This window comes from Papio anubis, chromosome 20 (genome assembly GCF_008728515.1).
Source record: "Papio anubis isolate 15944 chromosome 20, Panubis1.0, whole genome shotgun sequence".
Lineage (NCBI taxonomy): Eukaryota > Metazoa > Chordata > Mammalia > Primates > Cercopithecidae > Papio > Papio anubis.
The window spans coordinates 33,935,071-33,954,574 of record NC_044995.1 but is presented as its reverse complement, the minus strand read 5'-3'; the positions used below and the strand labels follow the sequence as shown (position 1 = coordinate 33,954,574).

General features: G+C 57.5%; 1 protein-coding gene across 1 annotated transcript; it reads left to right on the top strand.

The window, feature by feature from the left end:
- The first annotated feature begins 200 nt into the window (after positions 1–200).
- PIK3R2 (phosphoinositide-3-kinase regulatory subunit 2) lies at positions 201–19,358 on the top strand. The gene is made up of 16 exons (XM_003915165.5): positions 201–683; positions 2,864–3,608; positions 8,501–8,593; positions 8,950–9,000; positions 9,089–9,220; positions 9,314–9,527; positions 9,992–10,077; positions 10,228–10,336; positions 10,434–10,532; positions 10,993–11,173; positions 11,289–11,414; positions 14,822–14,964; positions 15,935–16,111; positions 17,295–17,366; positions 17,553–17,723; positions 17,911–19,358. The coding sequence occupies exons 2-16, from the start codon at positions 3,287–3,289 to the stop codon at positions 18,116–18,118; spliced, it is 2,184 nt and encodes a 727-aa protein (XP_003915214.1). The 5' UTR covers positions 201–683; positions 2,864–3,286; the 3' UTR covers positions 18,119–19,358.
- The last annotated feature ends 146 nt before the right edge of the window (positions 19,359–19,504 follow it).

The window sequence follows — 19,504 nt, the reverse complement described above, 5'->3', positions numbered from 1 at the left end:
GCTCTGGGTTGCCATGGAAACTCCTTCAACCCTGGCTTTCTCGGACCTCTGCTTTTTGCCGCAGGCCCTTTCCCCACTCCAGTGCCCCCTGTTTGCTGAGCTTGAGAACGCCTCATTTGCCCTCGGAACCATCTATGCTTCAGCAATTTCCATAAGCTGGCGGTCCCTCTGAGTCTAAACTCCCAAGGCCTCCACTGGGCATTGAGCGCATTCGGTTATTTCCAGAAACGCTCGGCGGTCTCGGGGATCGGCCTCCGTTGTGCCAGTCCAGCGGGAGAGAATGTTCGGCCATTTCCGGAAGCGCTCGGGCGTCTCTAAGCCCTGCCGAGCTCAGCCGAGCCTAGCCTCGGAGCCTTCGCCGACCCGATTGCACTCGGCTACCTCCGGAAATGCTCGGCTGTCTCGGGGCTCCCTCTAGTCCACCAGTCCCGCGGGATTACGTTCGGTTACTTCCGGAAACACTCGGGTGCCCCCTCCCCTCAGACTCCGCCTCGGCCTCCGTTCACCAGCCCGGCCCGAATACGCTCGGGCATTTCCGCCGGGGGCGGGCCAGGCCGCTCGGAACCGTGGCGGCGGCAGAGGCGGGGATCCCGCGGCTGCGGCGACGGTGGCCGCGGTGGAGCCACGGGGCGGGCTCGGTTTGGTGTGACGGCGACTGCGGCGGCGGTGGCGGCCGCGACCAGGTGAGTCCTGACTGGCCCTCGTGGCGGGGGCGGCTGGGAGTGTGCTTAAACGCGGGGCGCCTGGGGACAGTGCGGGGCCCCGGTGGAAGCCAGAACGCAAGCGCCAGGCTGCGTCGGGCCCCGCGGGAACTGGGGGGGCCGCAGGCAAGGGGGGGGCCTCGGGCTCGGTTCCGCAGCGGTGCAGCCTCCCTGGGACGGTCGGGGCAGAATGGGGGTATTCCCCGCGTCCAAGATACCGGACTGGAGCCGCGGCCCCAAATGAAGGGAGGCCCTGCCTGGAATGGGGCTTCGAATAGTACCGAGGGGCGCCCAGGCATTGTGCGGGGCAGAATAGGGTGCAGGAGGGCCGGGGGGAAGGTCGATCCCACTTCCGGTCCCCTAGCCGGGTAGTCGGGTCCATGCAGACCCAAGTGCGCGTCTGTGTGAGCGCGCAGGCCCTGCCTTCACCCGCGGAGCCCCCAGCCCTGCCTGCCCCGCCCCTCCCGCCTCCCGGATTCGGTGAGCGCTGCTCCCGGGGCGCGCACACCGGGGCATGGGGGCGGGCTGGCAGGCAGATCCAGGCGGTTCCCTGGGCATCCCCTCTCGGGGCCTCAGTTTCCCCACCTGTAGAACGAGGGTAACAGAGACCTGGGAGTGGGTAAGTTGGGCACCCGAGAATGTGGCGCCCCTCCGCCCTGCTCGGACACGTCTTGGGGCTCCCCATGACTGAAGGATGCTCAGAGCCTCCACCTGACACTCGGGCCCCTTAGTGGATAGCACCTATCCTTATAGCCACCCTGAATCCTTGACAAGCAGCTTACCCGCTGCCAAGCCTTTGCATGTGCCGTTCCCTATGCCTAGCGCACCTTCCTATCCACTGTGATGATCCATTCTCCAGAACAGCACATCCATCCGTCACCCTAGCCCTGTCCATCACAGGAGGTCTGAACCTGCAGGGCTAGGCTGGGAATTTGTGCCCATCTCTGCCTCCCCAGACTGGGGCTCCTGGGGAAATGATCAATGCCCTGCGGCCGGCAGCCTCCCCTCCTCCTCAGCTGCAGTACCCCCACCTTCTCCTGGCTCCCTGTCCCTCCCTGGGGCTAAGGTTCCCTCTAAGCACCTCCCCATCTGCATTTTGCGCCTCCTCTGGGCCCCAGGCTGGAGCTACCTGCCAGCCCACTCACTCCTCCTGTGCAGAGACTGGAGGTCCATTTGCTTGGACTCACCTGTAGGCCTTTGCTTGTGCAGGGGCCTCTTCCTGGACTTCCTTCCCTACCTCTTAGTTCAGCTGGCCTGACCCCTCCATGGAGCTCCCAAAGCAACCGGAGTGGCCCCCATTGTGTCCTCCCTACCCTGGGTATCTGGCCACCTGGGTATCTGGCCACCTGGCTGCTGCCCCCTCATGTCCAACTGGGCCTTGAAGTCGGCAGATCTAGGTGTAAGTCCTGGCTTCCTCCTGGCCTACCGCACGGCCCTAGACACCTCCCTGCTCTGAGCCTCAGTTTCCCCTTCTGTAACAGGGGCGATGAAAAGCTTGTTTACTGGCCGGGTGCAGTGGCTCACGCCTGCAATCCCAACACTTTGGAAGGCAAAGGCGGGAGGACTGCTTCAGCCCAGGAGTTTGGGACCAACCTGGGCAACATAGCAAGACCCCACCTCTGTTGAAAAAAAACAGGCTGGGCAAGGTGGCTCATGCCTGTAATCCCAGCACTTTGGGAGGCCAAGGCGAGCGGATTACTTGAGGTCAGGAGTTCAAGACCAGCCTGGCCAACATGGTGAAGCCTCATCTCTACTAAAAATACAAAAATTAGCTGGGCGTGGTGGCATGCTACTTGGGAGGCTGAGGCAAGAGAATCACTTGAACCTGGGAGACACGTTGCAGTGAGCTGAGATCACGCCACTGCACTCCAGCCTGGGCGACAGGGCAAGACTTTGTCTCAAAAAAGAAAAACAAAGAAAAACTGATTTACTGAGCATGTAGTATACCTGGGGCAGTTTCTTGGGAGCTCTACTCCCAGCAGCTCCAAGGGAAGGCTGTCAGTAGACCCATTTTACACATGGAGAAGCTGAGGCCCTGAGAGGGACTGACCTCAGGGTCACTCAGTGATTCAGGGAATTCCAAATCAGGATTTGGGCCCATTTCCGTGTTGGGGGTGAGAGGAGTTGGCCTGGCTAACGCTGCCCTATCCCTGTCTCCCTAGGTCGGCGTCCTCGGCGGGCCGAGCATGGTGGCAGCCTGCACCCTTGGCTCCCTCGTCTGGTGCAGCCAGCAGAGCCGCCACCCTTGGGCGCCCATGGCCCTCCATGTGAGGGCGTGAGCAGCCTGCCCCAGCCTCACCTGCTGATGGAGGACTCAGTGGCCCAGTGACCTGACACCACGCCACCAACCCCCTCCCACCAGTTGACGAATGGTGGACCCAGCGACGAGTGGCCCTTGTAAGGGTCATGGAATAATTTGAAGCGAGGCATGAGCGGCCCCCGTGGTCGCCTGTGACTGCTGGAGATAGAGGTCCCAGCACCCCAAGCCAACCCAGCGGACCCTCCCAACCCTGCTCCAGCCAATGGGGCCAGTGGGACTCCAAGCAGCCACCTAACCATCCAGACCCCACCCCACCCACGCGGCCATGGCGGGCCCTGAGGGTTTCCAGTACCGCGCTCTGTACCCGTTCCGCCGGGAGCGGCCAGAGGACCTGGAGCTGCTGCCTGGCGATGTGCTGGTAGTGAGCCGGGCGGCCTTGCAGGCACTGGGTGTGGCCGAGGGTGGCGAGCGCTGCCCACAGAACGTGGGCTGGATGCCCGGCCTCAACGAGCGCACACGGCAGCGAGGTGACTTCCCTGGCACCTACGTCGAGTTCCTGGGGCCCGTGGCCCTGGCCCGGCCCGGCCCTCGCCCACGGGGCCCCCGCCCACTGCCCGCCAGGCCCCGTGATGGGGCCCCTGAGCCAGGTGAGCAGCAATCAGGGGCACTGGAGAAGGGGGGTGGTCCCCTTGGACCCTTGGTCTCCTCTTCTGTCCAGTGAGACAATGGGATCTCCAAGGAAGGAGGAAAAGGGACATTTGGTCATTTGACAAATGTCTTCGCTACTGTCAAGTGCTAGGCTCAGCGATGGACACAAGGCCTGGTCCTGCCCTCATGAGCTTCTGGTTCAAGAAGGGATGAGAGTGTGTTAGGAGGTGACACATACCATGAGGAAGGGGGCTTGCATGGAAAGATGCGAGAGTGGAGACTCCAGGCAGTGAGGGCAGAGCCTGTAGAGTAGAACTCTAATGGCCGGAATGGCCAGCAGAAGGACCGAAGGGAGGAAGGGGAGGGCAATGTGCGCCGGCCTCAAGGAGTTGGTGGGATTGATTTTGAGGACAATGGAGAGTGTTCAGTAGGATTCAGAGGCTCAGCCTAGCTTCATCCTGCATTTTGCAGACAGGGTCCCTTGAAGAACCCCTTTGGAGACCCTGATTTCCAAAATGAAGCCACAAGGAGAGTGGGATGTGGGCTATTCAGCTGAGGCCACATAACACAGTGGAGTATGAGGACCCCACATCCCTCCCCAAAGACCCTTGGCCATTGCCACTTGCCAGGGATGTGCCAGATATGGAGAATCGAGGGCACCAAGCCCACTCAGTGATTGCTGTTTGATGGGCAGGGAGTGTGGGCTCTGGCCGGGGAAACTGAGGCTCGGTTGCAAGAAGGAGGCCGAGGGGTACTGCATGCCCAGCAGGGTCTGCTCCGACCCTCCCAGCAGCCCAGCAAAAGGCCCTGTGTGCAGACCGGGAGGCCTGAGCGCAAGGCCGGCCATCAAATGCCGCACTTGGAACCAGTTGGTCACCCAGGGAGGCCAAAGCCCCGGGAGGTGCCAGGCCTGCTTTGTCCCAGGGTGACATTGCCCAAAGGCAAATCAGAGTCCCTCAGCACAGGGCAGAATAGGGGGTGCCGAGGTGGTGTGACACTGGCCCCTGCCTCCGGCATCTGGTATCTCCAGGGTCCAGATCTGCGTCCTGCCTCGGCCTGAAGGAGCAGGAGGTGGCCCCGTCCGGGCTCCCAGCCAGAATCTGCCTCTCCCCCTGGTAACAGCCACCTCCCTCCTCTGCCTGGCCTCTGTCCAGCCACCATACACGGCCCCACGTGGTGCGGCTGCCCAGCCCCACCCTCTGAATCTTCCAGGGTTATGTGACCTCGGCCAGAACCCGCCCCCTCGAGGCCTCAGTTTCCTCAGCTGGAAACAGGAGGGCTGGTCCCTGGGGATGCTGGGACCCAACCCCTCGGAAATGTGCTGAAATCACCTGAGCCCCACCTGGCTGTGCACCCACGGGGGAGGTTGCAGCCCCTCTGAGCCACAATTCCTCACCTGTGAAGTCGGGCTGATGCAGTTCTGATGGGAACCCCCTCCCCATTCTGCAAACTGATCCCAGGCCACTCTCAGGGTTGAGTTTCCCAACCCACCGGCCAGAATGTCACCCACCTCCTCTCCCCTTGTCCTTTTTCTTTTTCTTTTTTTTTTTTTTTTTTTTTGGCGTTTTCACTGCAGCTGGGCCTTTCTCCAGCTTGAGGCGCCACCTGGCCCATCACTCAGGGAGGCCCCACAGGCCCCAGCTTGCCCCTGCTGTGTGCCAGGGCGTCCCCGCCGAGGGCCAGAGCAGCGTCCAATAGTGGCAGACAGCGTGCTGCTGAGGCGGGGATGCTGCACACAAAAGGCCCTGTAGAGCTGGGAAGCCAGGGCTGGGAGGGGGCTGGGCCCAGGATGCCGCCGGCACCCGCTGGGAGGGGTTTCGGTTTTCCGAAAGGGGAGCAGTAATTTTCTTTCTTTTCTAAATTTTAACTTCTGGAGAAAATAATTTTTTAGAAGCAAAATGATTAAGAAAACGGGTCATGGTCCTTGGAAGGAAGCTGTTCTGACCCAGGCTGGTATATTTTCCTTTTCTTTCCTTTCATCCACTTTTTTGTTTGCATCAAGAAGGGAGAAGCGGGCTGGGCACAGTGGCTCACGCCCATAATCCCAACACTTTGGGAGGCCAAGGCGAGAGGATCACTTGAGGTCAGGAGTTCCAGACCAGCCTGGTCATGGTGAAACCCCGTCTCTACTAAAATAACACGAAAATTAGCCAGGCATGGTGGCACCCACCTATAATTCCAGCTACTTGGGAGGGTAAGGCACAAGAATCGCTTGAACCCAGGAGATGGAGCTTGCAGTCATCCCAAGATCATGCCACTGCACACCAGCCTGGGCGACAGAGCAAGACTCCATCTCAAAACAAAACAAAACAAAATTAATTAATAAATACATTTCCCTTGTTTGAAGCCACCTAGTTGGTAATTTTTTTGCGGCAGCCACTGAAAGTCATATAGCAGGTTTGGGCTCTGCCACAACCTGCTGTGCAATCTTGGCCACAGGACCTGCCCTCTCTGGGCCTCAGTTCCTTCAAATGAAACGTGGGGCCGGGCGCGGTGGCTCAAGCCTGTAATCCCAGCACTTTGGGAGGCCGAGACAGGCAGATCACGAGGTCAGGAGATCGAGACCATCCTGGCTAACACAGTGAAACCCCGTCTCTACTGAAAAACACAAAAAACTAGCCGGGCGAGGTGGCGGGCGCCTGTAGTCCCAGCTACTAGGGAGGCTGAGGCAGGAGAATGGCGTAAACCCGGGAGGCGGAGCTTGCAGAGAGCTGAGATCCGGCCACTGCACTCCAGCCTGGGTGACAGAGCGAGACTCCGTCTCAAAAAAAAAAAAAGAAAAGTGGGCCAATGACATTGCCTCTCATTTTTTTTTGAGACTGGTTCTTGCTCTGCCACCCAGGTTGGAGTGCAGTGGCGCAATCCTAGCTCACTGCAGCCTTGAACTCCTGGCCCCAAGCGATCCTCTTGCCTCAACCTCCTCGTTTTTTTTGGTTGTTGTTGTTGTTGTTGTTTTTGAGATGGAGTTTCGCTCGTCGCCCAGGCTGGAGTGCAATGGCGCAATCTCCGCTCACTGCAACCTCCGCCTCCGGGATTCTGATTATCCTGCCTCAGCCTCCCAAGTAGCTGGGATTACAGGCACGCGCCACCACGCCTGGCTAATTTTTGTATTTCTAGTAGAGACAGGGTTTCACCATGTTGGTCAGACTGGTCTCAAACTCCTGACCACAAGTGATATGCTCACCTCGGCCTCCCAGAGTGCTGGGATTACAGGAGTGAGCCACCGCTCCTGGCCTTTTTTTTTTTTTTATTTAAGAGATAGGGTCTCACTCTGTTGCCCAGGCTGGTCTTGAACTCCTGGACTCAAACGATCCTCCCACCTTGGCCTCCCAAAGTGTTGAGATTACAGACATGAGCCACTGCACCCCGCCACAACAGAAACTTATTCTGTCAGGTTTCTGGAGGCTGGAAGTCCAAAATCAGGGTCGTGCCCCTCTGAAGTTTCCTTCCTTCCAGCTACTGGTGCCTCCAGGCATTCATTCGTCTCATGCATGGGTTGATTATTCCAATCTCTGCCTTGGCTTTCTCTTCTTCTTTTTCTTTTTTTTTTTTTTTTTGAGACAGAATCTCACTCTGTCACCCAGACTGGAGTGCTGTGATGTGATCTTGGCTCACTGCAACCTCCGCCTCCTGGGTTCAAGCAATTCACCTGCTTCAGCCTCCTGAGTGGCTGGGATTACAGGCGTGCACCACCACACCTGGCTCTTTTTTTTTTTTTTTTTTTTTTGTATTTTTAGTAGAGATGGGGTTTCACCATGTTGGCCAGACTGGTCTTGAACTCTTAACCTCAAGCGAGTGACCTGCTGGTCTCAGCCTCCCAAAGTACTAGGATTACAGGCGTGAGCCACCGCGCCCGGCCTATTGATTGATTGATTGATTTTTGAGACGGAGTCTCGCTCTGTAGCCCAGGCTGGAGTGCAGTGGCCGGATCTCAGCTCACTGCAAGCTCCGCCTGCCGGGTTCACGCCATTCTCCTGCCTCAGCCTCCCGAGTAGCTGGGACTACAGGTGCCCGCCACCACGCCCGGCTAGTGTTTTGTATTTTTTTTAGTAGAGACGGGGTTTCACCGTGTTAGCCAGGCTGGTCTCGATCTCCTGACCTCGTGATCCGCCCGTCTCGGCCTCCCAAAGTGCTGGGATTACAGGCTTGAGCCACCGCGCCCAGCCTTGATTTATTTTTGAAACAGAGTCTTGCTCTGTCGACCAGGCTGGAGTGCAGTGGTGCAATCTTGGCTCACTGTAACCTCCACCTCCCGGGTTCAAGCGATTCTCCTGCCTCAACCTCCTGAGTAGCTGGGATTACAGGCACCCACCACCATGCCCAGCTAATTTTTCTGATTTTAGTAGAGACGGGTTCGCCATGTTGGTCAGGCTGGTTCGAACTCCTGGCCTCAGGTGATCCACCCACCTCGGCCTCCCAAAGTGCTGGGATTGCAGGCATGAGCCGCCATCCTGGCCAGCTTTCTGTTATTACAAAGACATCAGCCAGTGGGTTTAGTGCCCACCCTAATGCCAGGCTGGTCTCATGTACAGATCCTTGCTTTCCTTACACCTGCAAAGACCTATTTCCAAATAAGGTCACAGGTACCAGGGATGAGGACTTGGACATACCTTTTTGGGGACATTATTCAGCGCAGTCCACCTGTTCTGTGAAGTTGTGTGAACTCCTGGTATTTTAACCCAGAAAATTGTGTCCCATCAACTCTGCCCTCTCCTAGCCCCTCTACCCAAGGTCTTACAGCCTCCTGCAGATGGCAGTCAAGGTGCCAGGCACTTGTCTGAGCTGGGCCCTGCCTCAAACTGCCCTAGCTGAGGTCCAGCCGGCAAAGAGAGGGGCTGGGCTCCTTCCAGGAACCCCAGCAACAGGCCACCCTCCCTTCTTCCCCCACCAGGCCTCACACTCCCCGACTTGCCTGAGCAGTTCTCCCCACCCGATGTGGCGCCCCCTCTTCTGGTGAAGCTTGTGGAGGCCATTGAAAGGACAGGTGAGTTCCAGTCTGGCTGCAGCCCCTGGATTCTGCTTGCTTACCTCTAGTGACAGGCGACTCATGCCCTCACAGGGCCTCCAAGCTCATGCTGCATGGAAACAGGCCGAGCCTGGATGCCCTGGGCCTCTGTGTTGACTAGGGCACAGAGTGACTCCTAAGGGAAGATGGGAAGGTGAACACGACCAGGCCACTGCATGTGCTGTGCCCTCTCCCAGCTCTCCCTCCCCACCCCTCCCATGCCCTTATCTCTGGGCGGCAAAGCGAGACTGCAGGGGATTTGAGCGGCCAGCCCAGGCTTCAAGGGGGTTGGGGCAGCATTTGAAAGCTGACTCGCCTGTTCCCCTCACCCCCAGGGCTGGACAGCGAATCTCACTACCGGCCGGAGCTGCCCACACCGCGTACAGGTGAAGGGGAGCCTCAGTGGGGTGGGGGGGGAGCCTGGGGGCCGCAGTATACGTGAGTTGGACATGTCCCCCCTCACTGCACCCGCAGACTGGACCCTGAGCGACGTGGACCAGTGGGACGTGACCGCCTTAGCTGACGGCATTAAGAGCTTCCTTCTGGCACTGCCCGCACCGCTCGTGACCCCCGAGGCCTCGGCTGAGGCGCGCAGAGCCCTGCGGGGTGAGCCTGGCGATGAGCCCAGGGGAAGGAGGGACCTGTAGCGGGCGGGAGGGCCCAGGCCCGGCTCACCCTGCCCTGGCCATCTGTCCGCAGAGGCCGCGGGGCCTGTGGGGCCGGCGCTGGAGCCACCGACGCTGCCGCTGCACCGCGCGCTCACGCTGCGCTTCCTGCTCCAGCACCTGGGCCGCGTGGCCCGCCGCGCCCCGGCCCTGGGTCCCGCGGTCCGGGCCCTGGGCGCCACCTTTGGGCCGCTGCTGCTGCGCGCGCCGCCGCCGTCCTCGCCGCCGCCAGGTGGCGCTCCCGACGGGTGAGGGGCGGGGCGCAGCCGGAGCGAGCAGGGGTGGAGTTTGGGATGGGGTGGGCGGGGCATGGCCAGAGTGAGCAGCGCCTGGACCCTAAGAAGGGAGGGGAGGGGGTCCAGAGTGAGTGAGAAGCTGCGTTCTTGTGATGACGGAGAGGGCACCTGGGCTCCTGAGTCATGAGACAGAAGGTGAAGGGGCCTAGTCCCGAAGCATGTGGGTGGAGCCTGCACCTTCCCTTCTGCTCATCGTAGCTCCAGTACTACTCTCTTGCTCGCCTTTGTGTGAGGATTTATGGAGCACTTACTGCATACAGCTATGAGGGAGCTGGCCTCGCACTTGTGCCTGTATCATCTCCTCCTCCCCCCTGCACATACCGTCTCGTATATACCCTCAGGCGTGCAAACGCCTGTGCACATGTGTGGGCAGACAGGCCCCACCCAGCCCTCACCGCACTCCCCTTCCCCCTAAGGAGTGAGCCCAGTCCTGACTTCCCGGCACTGCTGGTGGAGAAGCTGCTTCAGGAACACTTGGAAGAGCAGGAGGTTGCGCCCCCAGGTGAGTCCCCTATATTGCTGTCATTTCTTCCCGTTGAGGGCCGTGATTGCTGATTCCTGGATGCTGCCGGCATCAGCAGGCCGGTTGCAGTGGGAGGCAGCCACAGTATCCAGTCAGTGCTCAGGATGCATTTGTTTTCCTGTCTCTCAGCGCTGCCGCCTAAACCCCCCAAGGCAAAGCTGGCCCCTGCAGGCCTGGCGAATGGCGGGAGTCCACCCTCCCTGCAGGATGCCGAGTGGTACTGGGGGGACATTTCAAGGTAGGTTGCTGGCAGGGGGTCAGGGACCAAGGAGGTGTCACAGGTCAATCAGGGTCTCCAGGTAGCTCAGCAATCCCAATGTTGGATGTCCCCACAGGGAGGAGGTGAACGAGAAACTCCGGGACACTCCCGATGGCACCTTCCTAGTCCGAGATGCTTCCAGCAAGATCCAGGGCGAGTACACGCTGACCCTCAGGTGGGGGCCTGTCCCTGCAAGGATGGCCGGGGGTCACAGGTCATGGAGACTGGGAGTTCAGAGGGATGATGGGACATGTGCGGTTTCAAGGATGGGGAGCTGGATGCGGTGGCTCACACCTGTAATCCCAGCACTTTGGGAGGCTGAGGCTGGCAGATCACCTGAGGTCAGGAGTTTAAGACCAGCCTGGCCAACATGGTGAAACCCTGTCTCTACTAAAAAATAAAAAAATTAGCCGGGCATGGTGGTGGACGCTTGTAATCCCAGCTACTTGGGAGGCTGAGGCAGGAGAATCGCTTGAACCCGGGAGGCGGAGGTTGTAGTGAGCCGAGATTGCACCACTGCACTGTGGCTTGGACAACAGAGCAAGACTCCGTCTCAAAAAAAAAAAAAAGGGGATGGGGATTGAGGGTCAGGTGCTGGGTCCCACTGGGTGCCAACACCCCCTCTCCTACACCAGGAAAGGCGGGAACAATAAACTGATCAAGGTCTTCCACCGAGATGGGCACTACGGCTTCTCAGAGCCACTCACCTTCTGCTCCGTTGTGGACCTCATCAATCACTACCGCCACGAGTCACTGGCCCAGTACAACGCCAAGCTGGACACACGGCTCCTCTACCCTGTGTCCAAATACCAGCAGGTCCGTGCTGACCTGGGAGCCAGGGAGGGTAGCACTTGGCTGGCCCCAGGCCTCAGTTTCCTAGAAAGACCCAACCAGACCATGAATCTCCCCTGATTCCCCCATGTATCTCCAGGACCAGATCGTCAAGGAGGACAGCGTGGAGGCGGTGGGCGCCCAGCTCAAGGTCTATCACCAGCAGTACCAGGACAAGAGCCGCGAGTATGACCAGCTCTATGAAGAGTACACACGGACCTCCCAGGTACTCCAGGCCCCGCACATGAGGGAAGCCAAGGCATAGAGGGGCAGTGGCAAGGCCGAGAGCAGGACGACCAACCCCAGAGGACTTGAGGATGAACATCCGGTTGCAGGTCACAGAGCAGGCACTTAGCACCAAGGGCTGATCTAAAAACATAGAAATAAGGCCAGGAACAGTGGCTCACATCTGTGCACTTGGGAGGCTGAGACAGGAGGATCACTTGAGCCCAGGAGTTCAAGATCATTCTAGGCAACATAGGGAGACCCCTCTACAAAAAAATTTAAAACTGGGTGTGGTGATGCACGCTTCTACTCCCAGCTACTCAGGAGGCTGAGGTGGTAGGATCCCTTGAGCCTGGGAGTTTGAGGCTGCAGTGAGCTGTGATCACACAACTGCAGTCCACCCTGGGTGACAGGGGAAGACCTTGTCTCTAAAAACAAATAAAAACAGAATTAAGTGTACAAGGCTGGGCAGGGTGGCTCACACCTGTAATCCCACCACTCTGGGAGGCCGAGATGGATACCTGAGGTCAGGGGTTCAAGACCAACTTGGCCAACATGTTGAAACTCTGTTTCTACTAAAAATACAAAAATTAGCTCGGCGTAGTGGCGAACACCTGTAATCCCAGCTACTCAGGAGGCTGAGGCAGGAAAAATTGCTTGAGCCTGGGAGGCAGAGATTGCAGTGAGCCAAGATCATGCCACTATACTCCAGCCTGGGTGACAAGAGCAAAACTCCGTCTAAAAAAAAATAATAGACCGGGCGCGGTGGCTTACGCCTGTAATCCCAGCACTTTGGGAGGCCGAGACGGGCGGATCACAAGGTCAGGAGATCGAGACCATCCTGGCTAACACGGTGAAACCCCGTCTCTACTAAAAAATACAAAAAATTAGCCAGGTGTGGTGGCGGGCGCCTGTGGTCCCAGCTACTCAGGAGGCTGAGGCAGGAGAAGGGCGTGAACCCGGGAGGTGGAGTTTGCAGTGAGCCGAGATCGTGCCACTGCACTCCAGCCTGGGCCACAGAGCCGGACTCCATCTCAAAAAAAAATAAATTAATAATAATAATAATAATAATTAAAATAAAAAATAAATAAGTGTACAAGCTTTTACAAAACCAAAAAAGGACAGATGAGAAGGGCCCAACCAGCCTCACAAGAGTTGCTGAGCCAGGACCTGGGGAGTGTCCAGGATGAGCCTATCTCTGGCTGGGCCTCAGTTTTCCCATCTGCAGAATGGAACCATGGATCTTGATTACTTCCGTCCCCTTCAACCAAGATGTTATTCAAGATGAAATCATGCCAGGTGCAGGGCGTGCACCTCTAATCCCAGCTACTCGGGAGGCTGAGGCGGGAGGATCGCTTGAGCTTGAGCCTAGGAGTTCAAGACCAGCCTGGGTAACATAGCAAGACTTTGTCTCTTAAAAAAATTAAAATAAAATAAAAATTAAGTGAGAGGTTTTGTCACTCCAAGACTGTGCTAATAAGCTTCTTTTGCAAGTTAAGAGGGAATAGATTCAGATGGAACAGCTGGGAATTCCTCAGTCCTCCCTAGCACCCTAAGGGTTTTCTTTCTGTCCTCTTTTTTATTTATTTTTTTGAAACAGGGTCTTGCTCTATCATCCAGGCTAGAGTGCCGTGGCATGATCTTGGCTTACTGCAACCTCAGCCTCCCTGGTTCAAGCGATTCTCCCGCCTCAGCCTCCCGAGTATCTGGGACTACAGGCACATGCCACCATGCCTGGCTAATTTTTGTATTTTTAGTAGAGACGGGGTTTTGCCGTGTTGGCCAGGCTGGTCTTGAACTGGTGGCCTCAAGTGATCTGGCTGCCTCAGCCTCCTAAAGTAAAAAAAAAAAAAAAAAAAAAAAATTAATAAAATTAAAAGATGGGCCGGGCACAGCGGCTCATGCCTGTAATCCCAGCACTTTGGGAGGCTGAGGCAGGGAGATCATCTGAGGTCAGGAGTTTGAGACCAGCCTGGGCAACATAGTGAAACCCCATCTCTGCCAAAAATACAAAAAAATTAGCTGGGCCAGGTACAGTGGCTCACACCTGTAATCCCAGCACTTTGGGAGGCTGAGGCAGGTGGATCATGAGGTAAGGAGTTCAAGACAGTCTGGCCAACATGGTGAATCCCCATCTCTACTAAAAATACAAAATATTAGTCAGGCATCGTGGCATGCACCTGTAATCCCAGCTACTTGAGAGGCTGAGGCAGGAGAATAGCTTGAACCCAGGAGGTGGAGGTTGCAGTGAGCCGAGATCACACCATTGCACTCCAACCTGGGACAGAGCGAGACTCCATCTCAAAAAAAAAAAAAAAATTAGCCAGGCATGGTGGCGCACACCTGTAATACCAGCTACTTGGAAGGCTGAGGCAGGAGAATCACTTGAACCCAAGAGGCAGAGGTTGCAGTGAGCCAAGATCACGCCACTGCTCCAGCCTGGGTGACAAGAACGAGACTCCATCTCAAACAAAAAAGAATTTTGAGGTGCGGTCTCACCATGTTGCCCAGGCTGGCCTCAGACTCCTCAGGGTTCAAGAGATCCTCCCACTTTAGCTTCCCAAGTAGCTAGGATTACAGGCAATCGCCACCAGCCCTGGCCTCTGTCCCCTTTTTACTGATGTGTTAGCTGAGGCTCTAAATGGACAAGACAGCTGTCCAGGATCAGTTAGGAGCACTGTAACTTCAGAATTGGCTTTGGCCCTGAGCCTCAGTTTCCCTGTTAATAGTTGTTACTTTGGCCGGGCGCGGTGGCTCAAGCCTGTAATCCCAGCACTTTGGGAGGCCGAGACGGGCGGATCACGAGGTCAGGAGATCGAGACCATCCTGGCTAACACAGTGAAACCCCGTCTCTACTAAAAATACAAAAAATTAGCCGGGCGTAGTGGCGGCGCCTGTAGTCCCAGCTACTCGGGAGGCTGAGGCAGGAGAATGGCGTAAACCCGGGAGGCGGAGCTTGCAGTGAGCCGAGATCGCGCCACTGCACTCCAGCCTGGGCGACAGAGCGAGACTCCGCCTCAAAAAAAAAAAAAAAAAAAAAAGTTGTTACTTTGTTGGGAGTTGTTGGAAGGGTCCATGTGACAATGTAAGGAAAGTCCTAGTGCAGCGTCTCCCCCAAGAAGCACTGTGAGCTGTAGCAACTAGATCTCTCATTCATTCCCAGCAGTGTTAACAGGTCCAGGTGTTTGTGGATACCTATAGGAGGATGTAAAGAAGAAGAGGGTTTGGGGGGTGGGGTTTTGAAGGCTGAATAGGAGTTCATTTGGTACAGCAGGAGTTAGAAGAATGACACTCCGATAGAGGGACCAACTTGAGCAGTCTCCATATCAGAGTTGAGATGTGCCTTTACCCCTCACGAGGGCCTTTTGGGGAGTCCCAGGAGGTGCTGAGCTGCGCCCCCTCCTCCAGGAGCTGCAGATGAAGCGTACCGCGATTGAGGCCTTCAATGAGACTATCAAGATCTTTGAAGAGCAGGGCCAGACTCAGGAGAAGTGCAGCAAGGAATACCTGGAGCGCTTCCGGCGTGAGGGCAACGAGAAAGAGATGCAGAGGTGAGTCTGGCGCCTCTGCCCTGCCCCACCCCACCCTGGATCTGGTGCGGTACAAGCCGGGAAGGGAAGGAAGTAGAAGGAGACCAGCCACCTGGAGGCGAAGAGTAGTCTGTTGAAATGGGCTTTGGGCCTGGTACGATGGCTCAGGCCTGTAATCCCAGCACTTTAGGAGGCTGAGGTGGGTGGATCTCCTGAAGTCAGGAGTTTGAGACCAGCCTGGCCAACATGGTGAAATCCTATCTCTATTAAAAATACAAAAATTAGGCTGGGCGCGGTGGCTCATGCCTGTAATCCCAGCACTTTGGGAGGCCGAGGCAGGCGGATCACGAGGTCAGGAGATCGAGACCATTCTGGCTAACACGGTAAAACCCCGTCTCTACTAAAATACAAAAAAAAAAAAAATTAGCTGGGCGTGGTGGTGGGCGCCTGTAGTCCCAGCTACTCAGGAGGCTGAGGCAGAAGAATGGCGTGAACCCGGGAGGCGGAGCTTGCAGTGAGCGAGATCATGCCACTGCACTGCAGCCTGGGCGACAGAGCGAGACTCTGTCTCTAAAAAAAAAAAAAAAAGGAAATGGGTTTTGAAGGATGAATAGGACTTTGTCAGAAAGAGAATCAGAGGAAACAGCATATGCTTAGGCTCAGAGACTGGAAGCACATAGTCTGGTGCAAAGTAGGTCCTTGAGAAAATCCTGGAGCAGGTGCAGTGGCTCATTCCTGCAACTCCAGGCACTTTGGGAGGCCAAGGTGGGAGGATTGCCTGAGCCCAGGAGTTTGAGACCAGCCTGGGCAACATGGCAAAACCTATCTCTACAAAAAATATTAAAATATTAGCCGAACATGGTGGTGCACACCTGTGGTCCCAGCTACTCGGGAGGCTGAGGTGGGAGGGTCACCTGAGCCCAGGAGTTTGAGGGTGCAGTGAGCTGAGATAAAACCCTGAGGCCTCTGCGCCACCCCACCCCTCCCACAGGATCCTGCTTAACTCTGAGCGGCTCAAGTCCCGCATTGCCGAGATCCACGAGAGCCGCACGAAGCTGGAGCAGCAGCTGCGGGCCCAGGCCTCGGACAACCGGGAGATCGACAAGCGCATGAACAGCCTCAAGCCAGACCTCATGCAGCTGCGTAAGATCCGAGACCAGTACCTTGTGTAAGTGGCGGCTCCCCCATGACTGCTGCGGCACCTGGAGATCTCTCCAGGCGTCTCAGTCTCTCCCTCTCCACCAAGTGGCCCTTCCTGGGCCCCAGGACACCTTATCTGTCCACAAGCCCTCTTCCTCTCCACCAGGTCCAAAACTCGGTTCCTCCTGGGCCTCTTGAAAGTTTTCCTATAGATCAGCCTCAGCTTAGACATGTGTGCAATGGGAGCGTCACTCCTATCCCATTCCATTTTGTGGAAAGCTGGGAGCTTTCTACAAAAATTCCTGCTGGGCTGGGCGCGATGGCTCACACCTGTAATCCCAGCATTTTGGGTGGCCAAGGCGGGCGGATGGATCACTTGAGGCCAGGAGTTTGAGGCCAGCCTGGCCAACATGGTGGAACCCCATCTCTACTAAAATAAAAAATACAAAATCCAGCCAGGCATGGCGGGGTGCACCTGTAATCCCAGTTACTCAAGAGGCTGAGGCAGGAGAATCGCTTGAACCGGGAGGCGGAGTTTGCAGTGAGCGGAGATTACGCCAATGCAGTTCAGCCTGGGCAACAAAGCAACACTCTGCCTCAAAAAAAAAAAAAAAAAAAAATCGCCTGCTGTGTATCCTACCACGCTGGGTGTCTGCGGCAGCCCTGTCCTGGGTTCAAATCAGTTCAAATCCTGCCTCCACCCACCAACCTCCTGAAGACCTCAGCCAGAATGTCCACCTCCCTCCTGAGCCTCAGGGGAGGCACTGTCGCATGCCAGGTGCCATGCTAAGCACCGTGCTTGTTATGAGTTCATTTGGTCCTTTCCAAGCCCCTTGTAAAGTTTGCCTTTTACAGCTGGGGAGACTGAGACACAGAACCTACAGCTGCCCTGTGCAAAGGCCAGCAGTGCTGGAGTGAGCCTCTGGTGATGATGAGGTGCTTGGGCTGGCATCTTCTTGGGGGACTCCACAAGCATTAACAGAAACAGAAAAATGAGGGGTGTGGGTCAGGGTTCCCCAGCAGAGCTGGGGGAGCCACCCTGGGTTCAGGCTGCCCTGAGCCAGGTCAGCGCTGCCCTCTTGTGGCAACCGGAGATATTGTACCCAGAACCCTCTCTTCTCAGCCAGACCCTGCCTCCCACAGGACAGGCCCACTGTGGGCTCAGCACCCACACAACTGCACAAGCCCACCTTTCTCCTGTTGCTTCTCAGGTGGCTCACCCAGAAAGGCGCCCGGCAGAAGAAAATCAACGAGTGGCTGGGGATCAAAAATGAGACTGAGGAGTGAGTGACCACCTGGAGGGAGGCAGGGAGGGTTTCCCAGAGGAGGGGGCCATTGGGGTGGGTTTTGAAGAATGAGTAGGAGTTCACCAGGGAGGAAGAGTTGTCCAGGCAGCTGGGGAGCCTCGGAAGTTGGCAGATGAGTGACCAGGGCCCTCCCCACCATCCCCCGCCACGCCCCGACCCCAGCCAGTACGCGCTGATGGAGGACGAGGACGATCTCCCGCACCACGAGGAACGCACTTGGTACGTGGGCAAGATCAACCGCACGCAGGCAGAGGAGATGCTGAGTGGCAAGCGGGATGGCACCTTCCTCATCCGTGAGAGCAGCCAGCGGGGCTGCTACGCCTGCTCCGTGGTGTGAGTGGACCGTAGCGCTGGGGATCCCCGCGTCCCTCCCAGAGCTCTCATTTAATGCCTGACGCGTGCCAGGCCTTGAGGAGTCCCTGGTGGGGTCATCGGGCACAGGGGAGCACGCGGCCCTGGGGCGGGGAAAGCTTGGCGGGGAGGCCAGCCTCCCGACCCGCCCTCTCCTTTGCCCCCACAGGGTGGACGGAGACACCAAGCACTGCGTCATCTACCGCACGGCCACCGGCTTCGGCTTCGCGGAGCCCTACAACCTGTATGGGTCGCTGAAGGAGCTGGTGCTGCACTACCAGCACGCCTCGCTCGTGCAGCACAACGACGCGCTCACCGTCACCCTGGCGCACCCAGTACGCGCCCCGGGCCCCGGCCCGCCGCCTGCCGCCCGCTGAGCGCCGAGGACCCCCCCCCAAGCGGAGCCGCCCCTGGGCCCGTCTGCACCGGAGGCTGCGGCGGCAGGAGCCACGGACCAGACCAGCCACATCCAGGGGTCTTCATTTCTACGGCTCTGGCTTTTGTTTGGGGTTCTCTCACCCTCTTTCCTTCTCTCCTTCCCTCCCTCTCTCCTTCCCTCCCCCATTCTCCAGATCTCCTGTCTCCTTTTCTCTCTCTCTCTCTTTCTTGGCCCTTGTCTTTCTCCATGTTGGGGGTCCTGCCTCCCCGACCCCATATCTCCCTGTTCCCCGGGCATTGCCCTCTCCATGGCTCTGGTCACCCTGACCCTCTGCCCTGCCCACCGCAGGTCCCCTGGGGCCCCGGAAGCCCCTCCTGGCTGCACCTGCCATGTTTACAGAGGGCCCCTGGGCTGCGCGGCCCCAGCCTGGGCACCCTGATTTTTAAGCCATAGACCTGGGGTCAGGGCAGGAAGGAACTTCACTCCGCTGCTTCCGAGAACCTCGGCCGTGACGTTCGGGGCCGGGCGGGACCCGCCCCACAGACTCCAACTTCCCCTCCAAACCCCGAAGTGAAACCCGCCACCGAGTTATCCCCACAAATGGGGCCACTGCGAGAAGTTCCCCCACCCCTAAAAAAATAATTAAACTCGCAGGCCGGGCGCTTTGGGAGGCCAAGGCGGGCGGATCTTTTGAGGTCAGGAGTTGGAGACCAGCCTGGCCAAAATGGCGAAAACCCGTCTCTACTAAAATCCGAAAATTAGCTGGGTTTGGTGGCGGGCGCCTGTAATCCCAGCTACTTGGGAGGCTGAGGTGCGAGAATCTCTTGAACCTGGGAGATGGAGGTTGCAGTGAGCAGAGATCGTGCCACTGCACTCCAGCCTGGGCAACAGAGGGAGACTCCTCCGTCTCAAAAAAATAAATAAACTCGTGAGCTGGTCCCAACCCCCCCCCTAGGAATCACAGCTCCCCGTACTGGTGCCGCCGCAGTGGCCAAGTTGCGACACTGCCCACGGCCCTTCCGCCTGATGCAGATTCAGGGCTTCTCTTCGATCATGTTGGGTTTTGACTCTGTTTTTCCTTGACTGCAAAACCCTCTTTCCTCTCCTCTTTTGGGACAAGAGCCCTGGTTTTCTACGCTGCCCTTGGCCACCACACTGCCTGCCCGGCGAGCTGGGAGGCAGGTTTTGTACGGTACGTTGTTATTGATATGATATAAAACATCAAACGTCGTGGGTGATTCTGTTGTCAGTGACTGGGCTTCAATACCGTCTCTGCGTGTCGGGGACCGTGGTGTTTACGGGGTCACAGCAGGTGGGGCCCATGGGTTTAACTCCAAGCCACCTCTGAGACCCGACAACCCCTCCCTCCCCCAGTTTAGCTGCT